The 17,987-nt window shown below is 36.2% G+C and overlaps 1 protein-coding gene across 1 annotated transcript in view; it reads right to left on the bottom strand.

The window, feature by feature from the left end:
• Window positions 1-17,987, bottom strand: part of arid5b (AT-rich interaction domain 5B) — a 130,817-nt gene that overhangs the window by 109,731 nt on the left and 3,099 nt on the right. The window contains exon 3 of the mRNA XM_028468609.1: window positions 1,016-1,250. Coding sequence (XP_028324410.1) covers window positions 1,016-1,250 — 235 coding nt within the window. The remainder of the gene's footprint in view (window positions 1-1,015; window positions 1,251-17,987) is intronic.

Genomic DNA, 17,987 nt, shown 5'->3' on the forward strand with positions numbered 1-17,987 from the left:
TTATGCTGGGGCTGCACGATTAAGGCTAAAACGATAACCAAGATTATTTTGATCAATATTGTAATCACGATTATAATCACAATTATGTTTTTATTACAATACGTGTATAGTTTACAGTGCAAAATTAAGTTTTAAATAAGAATTATACTAAAATAAAAAGAATTAAAAAAATTTGCCAAAGAATTTGAAATGTACCAAATGCTAAGTGAATTAACACATTATTACAGAGTGCAGAGCCCGTATTTTAAATGTAAAGATTGCAGATGATCAGGTTAATTTAATGTTTGATCACAATTAAAATGTGATTAATTGTGCATCTCTAAGTTGTGCTATACTGCGTTTTTTATTACATCACAACCATGTGAGAGGGAGTAAGCGAGGAAATGGTTTCAAAGGGAACATAATGTTCTTTTTGATTATTAGGCTCGAATGCCAGTTTGATATTTGCATTGGATGAGTCATCTGCAGAGACACGCGGCTTCATGTCGGCTCAGATTCATGGCTAACGCTGCACAAAAAGAACCCAAGAGCCTGGTTAAAGAATCAAGCTTTCAGTTTATGCCTAATGGCTCGGTTTGCTTGATAAATGCACAACGCTTCATATATAATAAACACACACAGTGATCATCTTCAATGCAGATGGAGAGGACGCTATCAGAGAGCCTTAAGACTGCAATTTGATATCATTCAATTATCTTTAAACTGAATTATTGGATGTTTTGATGCCGCACCAAAAACAAAGCTGTTACACTGTAAGATCTAATGTGCTGGCAAACACCTCGCCATTACCGCAAGCTGGCTGCTATTAGTGCGATTCTCAGCTCATTATGGCGAGTATTTCCAACAACATGCTGATGAATTACCCGCAGTCAAGGTAACTCTTGCTGAACCAAAGGACAATCAACATCAAATGATTTATAGTGAACATAAAGGCATAAACGCATTATCATTCAACAGCCAGAAATTGCAAGACAGAGCAGAAAGCTTGAGTAAAGAAACAGAAAGAAAGGCTGACCTAGCAGCGCCCTGGCCCTCTGCACATCCTTGAAGTTGAGTCCACTGGTCAGGGTGCTCTCCCTGTAGCGATGGAGGGCCTCCCGCCTCCCATTGGTCCCCAGCTCCCGGAGCACCGACGGCTTCAGGGGCTCGGCTTTCAGACCGTTGGGCCATCCTGAGGAGTCCGGTATCGTCCACTTTACCAGATCGTTGAGACGCACGATAATCTTCTCTGACACAGCGATTACTTCGTGCTAAGACAAAGGAGCAGATGAAAAACCAGAGTTAGACAAACAAAAAACAATTTACAACAACCTGAAACAAAAATTTTAGAGCCACTGCTGCCCCCGTAGCCTTAGTGTCATCTTTAATCTGTGCTAAATATGCTATAGTACAGTCATAGGCAACTGGTGGCCCAGGGGCCACATGCAGCTCTTGGTCTAATTTTGTGCGGCCCCCAAATCAAAATTTTATTTCAGGAAAGCGGAACTTACGTGAAGCCCAACATAAAAACTCCAGAAACACAGAAAACCACAGCAAAAGGCACAAAATGTCAACAAAAGTACACAAAATGACTACACAACATACACAAAAGTACTTCAAAGACACAAAATGCCAACAAAAGTGTGCAAAATGACAAAAAAAACAAGACAATAACACAAACACACGACTCGAAAAACACACAAAAAGGCAAAAATAAATGTGCCGTATTAACAAGAAAATCGACTAAATGAATTCAAAAACACATGAAAGGTCTAAAAACTAAAAAAACACCAAGAAAACCCACACAAAAGGACTACAAAGACCCTTTGTTCTTTCCTCTGTTAATGCTCAGATTGGTCTTTATTCTAAATACTAACATCAATGTTGATAATGTGGCCCTTGGATCAGACTATCACATTTTCATGGGCCCCAGTCTGATAGAAGTTGCCCATCTCTGCTATAATAGTTCATATGAATAGGTTAACATTATCACCTCCGCTAAGGAGGTAAGATTTATTATTGTTTGTCTGTTAACAGGATTACATCAAAGGGGAAGATCCCATTATATTTTGAATGGGATCTGAAACACTATATTGATTCTGGATCAGTGTCAAAAAAAAAAAAAAAATCCCCATCTCATATCTTGCATATCTTGGTTCGTAATTAACTGACCTTTTGATCTTTATGAAATTAGACTCAGTTACAGTATGTCACGTTGGTTTTTCAATTACCCCACCAGGTTTCATCTAGATCGGAGGTACATTGCACATTTAGGGTGACTTCTCATAAAGATGGGGGCGCCCATACATTTGGACCTATTGTATCGGAAAATCAGAAAATCCCTATCTCTCATTATTGGAAAAAAATTGAAAAATGAATATTCGTTTGACTGATCTTTATTAACTTTGACTCAGTCATGTCAGATTGGTTCCTCAGTGACTCCACCAAGTTTCAGCTGGATCGGATCCAGATTGTATAGAACTTTTTGAAAAATCGGAAGTGCCCATACATTTGGACCTAATGTATCATTATTAATGGGGATAGAAATTTCACACAAGCCTTTAAAGTGTAAAACCTTAAATTAACAGCAGCTAATGCAATCTGCACCAATATAACAAGCATAGGGCCAGTAGGGCTGGGTGATATGGACCAAAATTCATATCCGATATACGACACAAATCTCAATCATTTTAATTCAAATAAAGTCTTAACCAGACAATTTTGGGTTAAATTTGGTGATGCAAAATGCCATACAGGCTAATTTACTAACAAACAGCTGCACAATATGTGCCACTTTAGTCTTTTTCTTTTATAAGGGACAGCATGTGTGAGTGAGTCTCGTAGTGTGGCGGCTTGTCTAGGGAAAAGGTTTGGGTTAGAACGCACTCAGCAATCCATCTGACTGTGCTTTTCAATGAAAGCAGTAACTCCTAAAACGAGCATTTTCAAACAAAATAAGCTAAATAAATAGATATAAACATACAGTAGTCCCTCGCTATAACGCGGTTCACCTTTCGCGGCCTCAGTGTTTTGCGGATTTTTTTACAGTGCAATTTTGGATGCATTTTTTTTGCATTGTGTTCTGCGTCCTGATTGGCTGCTGCGCTCACACCGGATGCGTCAAGAAATGCCCATACATCCAGATTACATACAAAGTCAATGGGTAGACGCGGCCCAGATACAAAAATCTTTACTGTGAGGCCCGATCCACGCGTCATTTGTTGACGATGACGTCAAGCCGTCAACACAGACACCGGTCTGTTCACCCATTCAACCATGGAGTAGAAGCTGTGTGTGACCACCTGGAGCTGTATGACATGGTCTTTATAACCAGGACCGGACTCTGAAATATTTGGTGTGGAGGAGAATCAACGAGGAGGTGGTGGTAGCAGGTAAAGGTTATCTCTGTGGCACTGAGCTAGGCTAGCATTAGCCGCTAATCACACCGGCTTTTTTCACTGGTGGTTTATATATATGAGAGGAGAAAAAGGAGCGCAGCTCCTCGCTTCAGCAGGCAGTGGTGGGCGGGGCTTTGCTTCAAACTCGCATATGAAGCGAATGGGGACATTTTTTGATCCTGCGGATTCTGAAGTGCTGTATGTTTGCAAGTTTTCTCCCCGACAAAACCCACAATGTTGACGTCTGTCTGAGAAAAGATTATAAAGTGTGTGGGGAGGGGTTTTATAGCCTTAAAACATGTATAATAATTGTAAAAAAATAAAGCTTACTACTTTGCGGATTTTGCCTATTGCGGGTTATGTTTAGAACGTAACCCCCGCGATAAACGAGGGACTACTGTATAACAATATTGTAATTTTCTATATTGCCAAAATAACAATCTCGACATATCTTGAATCTATATATATTGCCCGTTATCAGGGTTATGTATTATGACTAAAATACCACAGAGAGCAAAGATCTGAATCAGAGAAACAACCTTATTAATCAATTGGTATGTGTGTCGAGTAGCATTATGGCTGTAGCGGCATGCTAATGTAGGTAGATTACAGCAGCATGAATATGGATGGTGTGGATGATTGCAGAGTTGAGTTGATGCCAGGAGTTAAATCAATGTCAATGAGAGCGTCAGTCACTCAGGCTATCTGATGAGCGTTTTTTTTTTTTTTTTTTGGTTTGCGATTTTCTCAGACTTTTTCCTGCTTTTAAAGAACAAGTCACACTCGCTGCCTGTGATTACGCCTTCAGAGTGTAGATAAAAGATGAAACGTAATTTGTTACAGTCGGAGCGTAATGAATGAAACGGGAAGAAGCTGCGAGCCAGAGGTTTTACTGACATTCAATAAAACTAAAGTGGAACTGTCAGAAACACTATAAATGTAAATCTATAGCATTGATGTTCAGGGGCTGATGATAAACAAAGTGTTGGTGGTGTGTTTTTTTTTTTTTTTTTGTGTGTTCATTCATAATCATTCCACGAGGCTTAATAAGATTTGCTCTCTTTAAAGTTGTGCTTCCACTTTATTTCCCTTCCAGTGGTTCATTTGGAGGCTTTTTAATAGCTCTCGTGCTAGTCCTAGAAGTCCAGTGGAGAGGGGAAGGAAGCGGAGTCGCTTTAAATGTGTTTCCATTTGAAGCGCTAATGGCTGGAGTGCATGTTAGCAACAGAACGGACAGAGCGCTCATATATGCAGTGAGACGGCTATTGCAGACACAAGGAAATGTGGCGGACAGATGTGCGAAGGGCAGAAACGCAGAACGCACAGAACAGGACTCTGACGTTTACCTTGGTTATCTCCACTTTACAAGTCTGTACTCAGTTCCTCTCATAAGAGCCCTTATTTTATTTTTGACATTGAAATAACACTCGTTTATGTCACATTGGCATGTAAACAGAGGCTCGCCACACCAAAAAAAAAAAACAATATAAATGAAAGCCAGAAGAAGAACAACTCGAGGGCTAATCCTTTCTTTGTGTGGCTGGAAACGGTAAGATTATCCTCTTCTTTTTTTTTTTTTTTGTCGTGATTCAATGGATTATTTCAAAGTGTGGCTGGATTTTTTTTTGTCACCGTATGCTAAAAACAAACACTACTTTATGGTTTCAGATTCCCTCTGAGTGCTCTCTCTCTATACAATCACCCATATTCATTCCTCACATCATCTACACAACTCCAGGCACATCAAATCCCAACCAGTTAAAGACAGTATAACCTTATAAAGGAACGGGAAAAAAGCCTGCAAGGGATAGATTGATATAGCTGTGTCTCTTTGACTTAGTAGAAACATCAAACATGGTGTTTTTTTTAAGGTCTTTTAATAATGAGCTGTCTGCAGCTGTCAAGTGCTAGTGTGTGGATGTAACCGGCTTTCCATGCAATGAAAAAGAAAATGAAAAAAAAAACTCCCTCCTGCCTTCAGAAAAGCAGAATATTTGAATAATGTAGAGCAACAGTAAATAACATTCAGCCCTGCAGCCAAAAACAACACATAGCACACTATGGCTACGTCGAAATTACCCAGTGTGCTTGGGTGTAATCTGCTGTCGACACAAAACCATCAGGTATTGCAGAAGGAGTCCATTTAAAGAGCCCTGAATGTATGCGGTGAGTCAAACCACCATTGAATGGCACACCACAGTAACACTAAACCCTAAAACACACAAGTTCTTTCTATGATAATCAGCCGAATGACGCGCTGCTGCTGCTGCTGTGGTGGGGAGTGTTAACAGATCCTGTTCGGAGACTCGTTTGACTTTTGGAGGAAAAACACAACAACAGGTGAACGCAATTCAGCAGCTGTCGACACAGTTCACAATCAGTCCACCAAACAGCCGGCGACCAAAATGGACAATAACTACCAGTCTGTGAGTTGTAGGGGGAATGTGAATATTGAATTTGTGCTTTGTTTAAGAGGTAATCCTTAATGAAGGATAAACGTAGAGACACATACTGTAGGATTTATAAATTACTTGTTTGTTAGAGGCAGACATTGAAGACCAATAAGAAGAAGAAGAAGAAGAAGAAGAAGAAGAAGAAGAAGAAGAAGAAGAAGAAGAAGAAGAAGAAGAAGAAGAAGAAGAAGAAGAAGAAAAAAGAGAGAAGAAGAAAAGAAGAGAAGAAGAAGAAGAAAAAGAAGAAGAGAAAAAGAAGAAAAGAAGAAAGAAGAAAAGAGAAGAAGAAGAAGAAGAAGAAGAAGAAGAAGAAGAAGAAGGAAGAAGACAGAGAACAATAATCCAAATTATAATTTGTTTTCCCAGTCTTTTTGTTTGTTCTCAGAGCACATTTGTTTCATTTTAGTTCAGGGCCCAAACATGAACCAGTCTTATCTCCAATGGGAGTTTTCTATAGAAAAAAAAAAAAAAGTGTCATTTCAACATTTTTGAGCACTAATTGTAACACTTCTCTGCTTGAATAACTGCATACTAATAATTTCTACTTCTGAAACATTCACTTTATTTATAAAAGGGGACAACACACATTGTTGAACATAAAATATGCAGGATTATAGCAATAGATCATTTATCTCCTCAGTCCCTCATATAAAAACTAATGACTAGTGTTTTCTCTGCAATTTCCACTCAGACGCAAATATCTCTCATGGAAGACTTGTCTTTTATTTTGAAATAAACATCTTTTGACAGGCATGCTGCAAAATGCAATACACAGGAAAATATGTAGATGTATGTTTTTAAAAAGATTATATATGTGTGTTTTCAACAGGTATTTTTGAAAAAGAGGGTCGCGATTTAATGACTGTGGCAAAATGTGGGTCCCAGGGTTAGACCAGTTGAGAACCCCTGATTTACATAATCCATGTTGGCCTAATAGAAGTGTGATGCAACAATAAACTAGAACACCTACTTTTTATTAAACAAAATATCTAGTGTGGTGTGAAAAAAGTATTAAGAATAATATACAATACAACGGTTAATGGTGCTGAACCCTTTGGTATTGTTTATATGTGATGATATTGGTTTTTAAAATTTTAATTTAAAAATATTTACTTACTCCTCATTACAAACATAACTTATTTTCAATTGATCTCTAGCCACTTTCTGTATCTACAGCTAAAAAGTTGTTAAATAAAGCTTTAGGTGAAGACTTGATTAAATCAAACATCAATGAAAGTGAAGATTTAGAAACTTTGTGTTATTATTAAAGAGTATTGAATAAGTGTTCGTCATCAAATAACCTCATATAGAAAATTACGCTCGTGGAATTAGTGATGAACTGTTTTTGTAGGTTTTTTTAAAAATAAATATAACCTGTTTGTGACACGCAGGTGAGCGCATAAAAATACAAACTTCACAATACAACACGAAAGCTCACGACACAAAAATAAAAAGCATAGAAATACAAACGACACGAACGCAGCCTGATAAACAACGACGGAAGAAAAAATCCTCGAAGAAAAGTGATTTTAACATAGAAAAAAAATTATTTTGTGTTGTGTTGAACTTTTAGGGCCACCGTAGAAAACACTCCAGAGGGACAGTTTCCATCAAAGATCCAAAAATACACTTCTAAACATATTATTTGTTTTTTTTTGTTCAAAAAATTTTCTTAAAAAAAAAAAAAAAAAAAAAAAAAAAAACAAGATTCTAGAACATGTAAGACCAGTTAAAAATACACAAAGACATTACATAAAAAGGTACATCAAGACACATTTTCATTACACCAACAACTAAAATAAAAAAAAATACATGATATATACATTACGATTGGTAAAAATATGATTTACCCCCAGACTCTCCTCAGCCACTTTTTAAAACACTGTTGTGTAATACCATTGAACTGTATATAGAGATAATGTGCTATACACATATACACCAGACACTGTATATAATAACACTGTAGTTATTTATGTATTACGCAAAATGTATATACTCCCCATGACTACTCACTTTACCTCCTTTATGTCCTATGTTTATACTGTATAAATTGTTTATTTCTTACATTGTTTTGCACTGTTACTGGAGTTGACTTTTTTAATCTCATCGTACATGTGTACAGTGGCAAAGGCATTTTATTCTATTCTATTAAGCATTTTTAAATATGTGTAAAGTTGTCATGTCTTTCAATTACCTGTGTGTCAACCTTGAAAAGGGATGAAAGAATATAGATAGAATCATCAAATTAATCAAAGTCTGTTACTTCATTCATTATCAAATGGATAGAACTGAAAATGTTCCCATATTGTAGGAATAATAAAGTATTATATTATTTCTAATGGTTTGGTCTTTCATCCATAAATCTTTAGGTATCGTTCTGGCTTATGTAAGTGGTAGGTTGGTGAAGTGGCACACATTGCCAGCAGGCCACTTGATGATAATATAGGTCAATGGCGAGTGTGTGCCCACAGCCCACATAAACTGCCTGGTGTCAACGCTGCCACACTTCCTCCTACACGCGTACATCAGACACATTTCAACTCTTTTATTTACCTGCTGCCATTTATTTAACCCCTTGTTCATCAATAATAACAATAATAAAACATATGCACACATGATAGCGGCTTGTTTTTTTATAGTTGATGGTAACACATTAAGTGGAAAATGTTTCTTTTCCTCTCCATCTCGATCAATAATTCATATCATATATCTCCAACAACATTAAGAAGTAGATGTATTGCTATGACTGCACACATCCTGTAATCAGCGACTAGGAGAGAAATAAACTGCTGCAGTGCAGATAACTGGAGCTATTGAAGATATACTTGTGACATGCACGGATTAAACTGTTGCGTCTGCGTTTAACTCGTTCCTTAAGGACAAAAAAGGCAGCGTTTAGGAATGTCACAGCGGTAGTGATGGCGTCGGAGGCGTCTCACTAATAACTAGGGCAGAAGTGAAAGCTTCTTTAAGTAAGGGATTAATCAATCCGTTTTTCAACCATTTAAACGATGAATTATATAAGAGAAATCACACGTTTTGCAGTCCGACTCCTTTTGCTTAGATAACAGATGTTTACGTGGCACAAAAATCCTTTTAAGCTCTTTTTTATTACACAAAATCAACAAATAAACATGAATCTAACACTAATATTCCAATCCTCTTTTATAAATAGGTATTACTTGAAGAAAGGCCTAACATTGACTAAATATACACAACAACCACATATAAAATAAAAGTTTTTCACCCTGGTTCAACAATAAAAAATAAGATTTAAGAGTACTGTTATATCCTACTCAAGTAGAAGTACAAGAAAGTCATACATAAAATACTCAAGTAAAAGTAAAAAGAAGCTCAATTAAATAGTACTCAAAGTAAAAGTTATTAGTTACTTTTACCCACCACATGTTTATGTTTGGTAATAAATCTCACCACGATTCCTTTGCATACAGTAAACATCTCACGTATAAACTTAAAAAGAAAAAGAGACCAAATCTTGCACAATTAGAACTTATTTTCCATAAAGGCATCTATATAAAATAAAAGGTTTGTAAAAATGTAAATATTTTATATATTTTAGATTTTTGTCTTTTGTGTGTGTTTTATGTCGTTTAGTGTGTTTTTGGAGTCAATGACTTTTTGTTGTTGTATATTCTGTTGTTTTATGTATTTTTGTCATCATTTTGATTGTTTTGGTTTTATATTTTTCTCCTATTTTCTAAGTTTTTGTTTTTTTTTTGCCGTTATACATTTTGTCATTTTTGTGTGCTTTTGTTGCCATTTTAGATATTTTTCTTTCATTTTGTATTTTTTTTTTTTTGTCATTTTTGAGTTTTTGTTCTTGCAAATTTGAATCTTAGCTTATTTTCCACAAAGGCATCTGTAGAAAACAAAAAAGTTTGTCAAAATGTACACATATCTTTTTAAATAAAATAACACAAATGATTTAAATTCAAAATAAAGTAAAAATCCTCAGGCTCTAAGTATAGCTACATTTATGAACTTTAAAACAGTGCCATGCCAAATGTACCATGTGGGTAACAACAATAGGTAGAAACCCCAACATGAACCATAGAAAGTGGCTGATTGTTGATCAGAAATAGCACGACTAAGAACATATGGATTATCTGATTGTTGTAGTTTTATAATGTCCGTCTATCATTCAATGTGCCATGAAACAAGATTATAAAATAATCACAAAAAACAGCATTTTACTCAGTAACGTTGGGTGTAGACATGTAACAAATTACTTAACTTCTTTTAAAACATACTTAAGTACAAGTAAAATTACTGATTTAGAAATATATTCAAAAAAGCACAATACGTACCAATAAAAGCAACTCAATAACAGTAACGTGAATATTTGTAATCCATTACTTTCACCTCTGGGTCCTATTAGATACACCACACACTCAGATATTCCACATCACTGTGACAGGTTTAAAGATCCAACATTAACACAGACATTCCTGACTGTCAGCGTTTGTTCTGCAGATGAGCGTCTCATCGCTATAGGACGGGACTTTCTGCTTTAGAGTCAAGGGTGCGCTCGTCCTGTAGGTGGGTGTCTTTCTATACCATGGCCACGCGCGCACACACACACGCACTGGGCCTGTCATGCTGGGATGGTTTCAGCCTGCTGCCTCTCAGAGGTCAGCGCTGGAATTCCTGAGGCCAACGCAGATTAGTAATTGAGTAATGGACATGGTGACATGGGCAATGAGCAGACAGGGGGACATAAAGAGAAACAAAGAAAGAAGTAGAATGAAGGTCTAGAACAGAAATGGGCAACTTCTATCTGATCCGAGGGCCACAACATCAACATTTATTTAAAATAATGACCAGATTATTAATACAGGAAAGAACAAAGGGTTTTGTCTTTTTAGTCCTTTTGTGTTTGTTTTCGTGGTGTTTTTTTAGTTCATTTTGTCTATTTTCTTTTTTGTTGTCTTTTTGTGTGTTTTTTTGAGTCACTGTGCGTTTTTGTTATATATCTTTTATGTTTTATTGTCTTTTGTGTGTTTTTTTGAGTCACTGTGCGTTTTTGTTATATATCTTTTATGTTTTGTTGTCTTTTGTGTGTTTTTTTGAGTCACTGTGCGTTTTTGTTATATATCTTTTATGTTTTGTTGTCTTCTTGTGTGTTTTTCAAATCATTGTGTTTGTCATATTTTTTGTGTTATTGTTGTCTTTTTGTATGTTTTTCGAGTCAATGTGTGTTTTTGTTAAATTTTTTTGTGTTATTGTTGTCTTTTAGTGTGTTTTTGTTATATTTTTGTGTTATTGCTGTCTTTATGTGTGTGTTTTTTGAGTCATTGTGTGTTTTTGTAATATTTTTTGTGTTATTGCTGTCTTTTTGTGTTTTTTGAGTCATTATGTGTGTTTTTGTTATATTTTTTGTGTTTTGTTGTCTTTTTGAGTGTTTTTCGAGTCATTATGTGTGTTTTTGTTTCATTTTTTGTGTTATTGTTGCCTTTTGTGTTTTTCGAGTCATTAGTGTGTTTTTGTTATATTTGTGTTATTGCTATCTTTTAGTGTGTTTCTCGAGTCATTATGTGTGTTTGTTATATTTTTTGTTTTATTGTTGTGTTTTTTGAGTCATTGTGTGTGTTTGTTATATTTTTTGTTATTGTTGTCTTTTTGTGGGGTTTTTTTCCTGTTATTTTGTACAATTTTGTTGGCATTTTATGTGTCTTTGAAGTCTTTTTGTACATTTTGTGGTTTCGTGTGTCTTTTGTTGACATTTTGTGCATTTTGCTGTCATTTTCTTTTTTTCTGGAGTTTTGTGTGTTGTGTTGGGCTTCATAGAACTTCATGAACTACATTTTTGTTTTTGGGGGTCACACAAAATTAGACCAAAGGCCACATAAACCAGTTGCCTACGTCTGGACTAAAAGATAATATGACTTGATTTCGCTCTCGCGCTCCCTCTCTCATGACTGACCTTGAATTTATTGTCCCCAAAACAAACTTATATGGGAATTAAACCTGAGCCAAGGAATAACTGGATTACAGTTATGATTTCTGGAACTTCAACGTATCGTATTTACACGATTTCAATGATTGCATGATTGTTCTGCCTTATTTAATTTGAGCATTTCATATTCATATGCATAAAAGTTGCTGAAATAGCAGCAGGGTCCTGAACTCATCTTTTATTCACAGATTCTGATCACAGATTTTCTCTCACGTGTGCCGAGGTGATGTATGAACTAAAACATTCTTTTTTTCTTACATTTTAAATGACAAACAGACAGAGAGAAAAAGGAGATTTCAAAGCTTCTCTGAGAGTCGGTAAGGCATCCATCATGTAAGGTGACACCAAAATAAAAAGCTGCATCAGCTGCCTCGAAGCTCCAGCTTTGTGTCCTCGCTTGTGTTTTAGTAAATTAAGCCGCCGCAGGAAAACTGCACGCAAGCAATAACAAAAAAATATATATTTATATATATATATATATATTGGATTGAATTTTAGACAACAGCTTCACTTCTGTGACCTTAAAGGTTATAATAATAATGATCCAGTGAGAGCACTGGAGTCATGCATCAGAGCAAATGTTTGCTTGTTCATGTGGTTTGTCAATGATAAAGTGGAGGGGAAAAAATTAGCTTAAAAAGCAGCAAAACTCTCCCATGTGTTGACAAGTGGGCGCTGCAGTAACATAATTACATTAGCTGCAAACACACTGAATGGTTCACTGCACATCTGTCAAACTCATGGCCCGGGGGCCAAATCTGGCCCTTTAGAGCATCCAATGTGGCCCGCAGGAGAAAGTAAAAAATTAAAGCGAAAACAGGAATCATTGTGTAAATGAAACTCAACACTCCCAGTGCTTATATTGCATGATTGCAGTCGTTTTTAGGGTTAAACTGTTAAAAATTCAACATTCTGACAAAATTCAATTTTCCCTTAATGAAATTGAAATTGGTCACAGAAATAAATGAAATTTATAGTGAATATCCTACGAGGAGTTATATCTACCACTTATTACTTGGATATTGTCAGTTTCTTACATATTTTGTATTTTGTTCATACGCAGAAGTACGAAACAGGGCAAAATAATGTTGAAATTACTTGTTTTCCCGCATGTAATCTGTGGCCCACTTGAGATCAAACTGCTCCGTTTTTGGCCCCTGACCTAAAATGAGTTTGAAACCCCTGCTTTAGTGAAAAGAATCAGAATCTGAATGATTGTGGGTTGTTTTTATATAGCCTTTGAAGTCCGGCATACTACATTTTAAAGGCTTTAAATTACACTATCCTGAAAAGCTGGTAATAATTTACATGCTATTTCAGCAACGGTGAGGAATTCACTTGAGGGCAATGTTCAGAGTTAATGACTTGTTCTGCGGCAGGAGGAGACGCACATGCTCGTGTGCGCTACATGCACAATAAAGCCCCCCCCCCCCAATCCTTCCCCAACACCAAATTCCTGCCATTGCTGCGTGAATGAAACGATCTGGAATAATAATAATAATAATAATAATAATACAGACCAACCGGGACAAGAATGCACATTAAAAGATTACTGTTAATAAAAAAAAGTGCCATATCATATTTACACAGTGATCATTCAGCTGGATGATGTTATCCATGCCTGCATATCTGAGCCACTTACACTTAACTCCACTAACATTCCCAGATGCCTGAATTCCTCATTCAGAGTTGTGTTTTTTTTTTTTTTTTCGCTCCCCCTAAGGAGGAAAAAAAAAAAATCAAAGAAGCAGCAAAATGAATACAATCTAATTTCACTACAAGCTGGCTTTTCCAAGCTCTGAAACACATGCATGGAATACTGCCATGCTCTGGAGAAATAGGCTCAGTCTGGATGTATGCCAAAGTGTTTTCCACAGCAATCAATAGTGGACGACGACTGCTGCAGTCCCCCCAGCCTGACAGTGTGTGTGTGCGTGCGTGTGTATGTGTGTTTGTGTTTGTAAGAGCTAAAGCGATAAACAGCTAGATGAACAAAACAGAGAAAAGAGGTCAGATGAAACCAGAGGTGACGGTAATAGCACCTTAATGATGACACGATCCAGAAATATTCACCCGCCGTTTCAGTTTGCTTTGCTCTATCTGCACATATTTGGTATATATATAGTATGAGATAAGCATAAGCAATTACCAGCATGAAGCTGAGTGTACAATGAGTGGGTGTATGTGTGTGTGGAGCTGATATCTACTATACAATTTCTCCATAAATTGAAGAACATTTAGCACAACAGACGAAGCTTTTTTGGAAGGCGAACTAATGAAATAAAACACGTCGTTGAGGATTTCTAAAACATATGTGGCTTTCCAATAAGTGTCAGTTTGTAAGCAGACAAATAGAGCAGAGGCCCAAAAAAGAGGGGTTTTATCCATAATGGGTGAGCAACCAGACAAAGCCTGTTTAAAGAGCAGCCTGAGCTCAGCTTGTGGAGGGTAAACACTACTTGTCTGACCAAGAAAAGCTGATGAAAAATAAACCTTGCCCCGACATATGGACTTAATAATTAACCCACTATAAACAGTTGAAAACATTTTATCCTCATCTGCTTATTTAATGGATCCTTTATTAAGCAGATGTTGCCTAAAACCTTTGAAATATCTTAATTCGCATTGAAACGCATTCTTTTTGCATCATATTTGTTTATTAACTTTTAAAAATGGGACTACTATACCATTTTAAAACCTGCATTACGCCATCTTGAAATCACGTGATTGATGATGTCACACGGCCCCACTACCTGTAAACATCCCATTGTTTTCTATTGGAGTGAAGAATTCAGCCTGCTTTTTAGATCATTTAGCAGTTTTTTCTGTCAAAATGCCAATTTGTGCTGCTTTCAGTTGCTCTAGATAATCAGGAAAAGATAAAAGGTATTGATTTAACCCTCTTTTGTTTACAGAAAATGGATAAAAAACAGTTACAGTGACAAGCGTAAATCACGGACTGTTGAAGGACTCCTACCCAAAAGCACTTATTTCCTCAGGGTTTGCACGTGATTTACTCGTGACCTTCAGTCACCACCAGAGCATGTCAGCACACTGTTTAAAGGACAGTAAAGGTACCTTAGGAAAGCTCTTCTTCTCTGCTTCATTGTCTACTACCAAACCGCAGAGTGGGTACTGTCGCCCCCTGCGGTCATACATTATTATTATTATTATTATTATTATTATTTAGAGCACGTGTTAAACTCATGATAGTTCAGGGGCCAAATTCGGATCAGTTTGATCTGAAGTGGGCCCCAGATTTTAAGTGGGGGGAAACAGAGCAATTTTAACATTATTGTGCTGTAGTTTTCAATATCAGTCTCTTCAAAAATGATTGATTTTTTAACCAATTTTTGTGTAATTTAGTAGAATGGAGAGATCTACAATTTAATTATTTGGAAATATACACAATAATTCATGTTTTCTCAATAATCTTTGCTGTCATCTATGGGCCAAATTGGATGCTCTAGGACCGGATTTGGCCCCCGGGAGTCATCAATGGGACGTCAATCAATCATGTGATTTCAAGATGGAAGAACACAGGCTCTAAAACTATAAAGTAGTCCCATTTTTAAAAGATAATAAAACAAATATGGTGGAAAATAATGTGGTTTGTTAGGTATACATCTTCTAATAAGTACATTTCAAAGGTTTTAGGCTACATTTGTAAAAACAGTGCAGGATTCCTTTAAGTATTGGGCTTACAGGCACCAAGATGTGCAATTATTCAGCAAATAAACAATCATTTTCAAGCCAAAAAGCTGACTCGGGTTAAAGCTGGATAGCTTTAAGAGGAATTGACCTCAAGCTCCATGTGACAGAAGAAAAACAAGCACAGTAGGTCACAGGCTTGGTTCCTCTTATCGTTGCAAAAGCACGGCAAAACTCAGCAAACAACAGTCGTGTGCAAACAAATATCTGAGAAATAACCAGCAAATTACATCACTCCTTTGCACCAGGAACACAAGTGAATCAGTAATCCAATTCAGGAGAGCAAGTTCAATAAAAGTCTGCTCTTAATGTTTGCGGGAAAATAAACTGGAAAACATTGGCTTTGGGCTGAAGATAATAAATGCTACAATGGAAAAGGAACAAGGCTGGCTGTTTACATGTCAGGCACTGTTCCTAATTCATGCCTTGTGGAAATATTCAAGGGGAGGGAAAACAAAAAAAGTTGAGGAATACATAACATAAAGCACACAAAGTGGTAGTTTTACCTGGCAAACACACACACTGTGTCTGTTTAGCAATGAAACCTTGTGAGAACATAACAAAGAGCTCCATGTTATCTAGTTAATATCTGTATGAGTCAGTGGGCTAATTTCAACGCCTGATTTTCAGCCAGTTAATTTTAGATTTACAGTTCAGCGTGGTTCCACAGTCATTAATCTGCCTCCATACACTTGCAGCACTGAGGGGAAAATGACTAATGTGAGGATTATAAATTGCTCTACTCTGTGTAGTTAAAAATCAACTCTTGTGGTGCTTACTTTTTTTTTTCACATCACTTTAGCAAACAGTTTAAATGCTGAATAGTTTCACTGTGGAAGCTTTTGTGAGGAGGAGGAAGGGGCACCGGATCACAGAGTTGAAAGTAAATCACTTTACTGTAATTGAGTTGCTTTTATGGGTACTTGTACTTAAGTACATTTAAAAGAAGTAAAGTATTTTGTTACATTTGTACACCCAACCGTTACTGAGTAAATTATTATTTTTGTACCCATTATGCTGTTACACACATGGCACTAGGGCTGGGTGATATGGACCAAAACTCATATCTCAACGTTTTTCTCTTAATATACAATATAAATCGTGATCATTTTAAATCTAATAAAGAGCTGCACAATATGTGCCACTTTTGGCTTTTTTCTTGCGGACAGCACATGTGAGTGAGTTCTGTAGTATGGCTTGTTTAGGGGAAAGTCTGGGTTAGAACGCACTCGTCAATCCATCCAACTGTGCTTTTCATGCTGTTCTGAGAAGTAGTGAACGCAGTGACTCCTAAAATGATTATTTTAATGCAAAATGAGCTATAAACTATATATATATATATATATATATATATATATATATATATATATATATATATATATATATATATATATATATTCGTCTATATCGCCAAGACTGAAAACTCGATATACAGTATCTTGAAATTTGATATATTTAGCTATACTCAGAGCCTGAGATTTTATTTTTTTTTAATTCATTGGTGGTATTTTATTTTTAAAGAATTGCACATCATGACAAACCTTTTATTTTATACAGATGCCTCTGTGGAAAATAAATTAAGCGCCAGTTGTGCAAGATCTGGTCTCGTCCTTTGCAAGTTTATACAACAGATGTTTACTGTATTCAAGGACGCCGTGGCAATACATACATGTATATATCTTTATTATATTTGTACATTTGTATATTTGTACTATTATTTTATTTTTTCTCCTGTAATGTGTGCACTTGTATTTATTCTTACTACTTCATTATGTAAATGTTCTCTTTAGTTCTTTGTTTATTCTTTTCATTTGTAATATTTCTCGAGCATCTGTGACACACGTAATTCCCCACTGGGATAAATAAAATACCTCTGATTCTGAAAATGTATTACCAAAAATAAACGTGTGGGGGGGGTAAAAGTAACTAGTAACTTACTTTGCGTACTATCAAGCTACTTTTTGCTTGTAATTGTGTATATTTTATGTCTGAGTTACTTGTACTTGAGTGCAATTTCAATCAAGTAACAGTACTTCTACTTGAGTACTGTTTGTTTGTTCCCTTTCTGTGTTTTTGAATTATTTGTTGCATCTGTAACTTGCGCTCCATGCTGACTCATGCAGGACAAGCTCGTGTTATGGGGCCAAGTCAGCAAGAATGTGAAAGAGCTCAGTGAAGGTCATAAACTGACTGAGTTGTCAGGGCAATTTCCACCGTGCACTATTCAGTAAGTGGTCCCATTTGCTGAAGAGGAGATAGTTTGAAAAGACCTTTAATTAGGTCATCCTGCACAAATAAGCTTCATGATTGCACTCAAAGATATCATCCCTAAATTATATTATTTCAACATCTGGCCTTTTCATGTCACCTGTTTAGCTCAGAGGATTACACGTTATTCATCTTTGACCACTTTTATGGTTTTTGAGGAAAAAGGCAGGGCTAGTTTTGAAGTAACAGGTGTGTGTGTGT

The sequence above is a fragment of the Gouania willdenowi genome, chromosome 15, assembly GCF_900634775.1.
Source record: "Gouania willdenowi chromosome 15, fGouWil2.1, whole genome shotgun sequence".
Lineage (NCBI taxonomy): Eukaryota > Metazoa > Chordata > Actinopteri > Blenniiformes > Gobiesocidae > Gouania > Gouania willdenowi.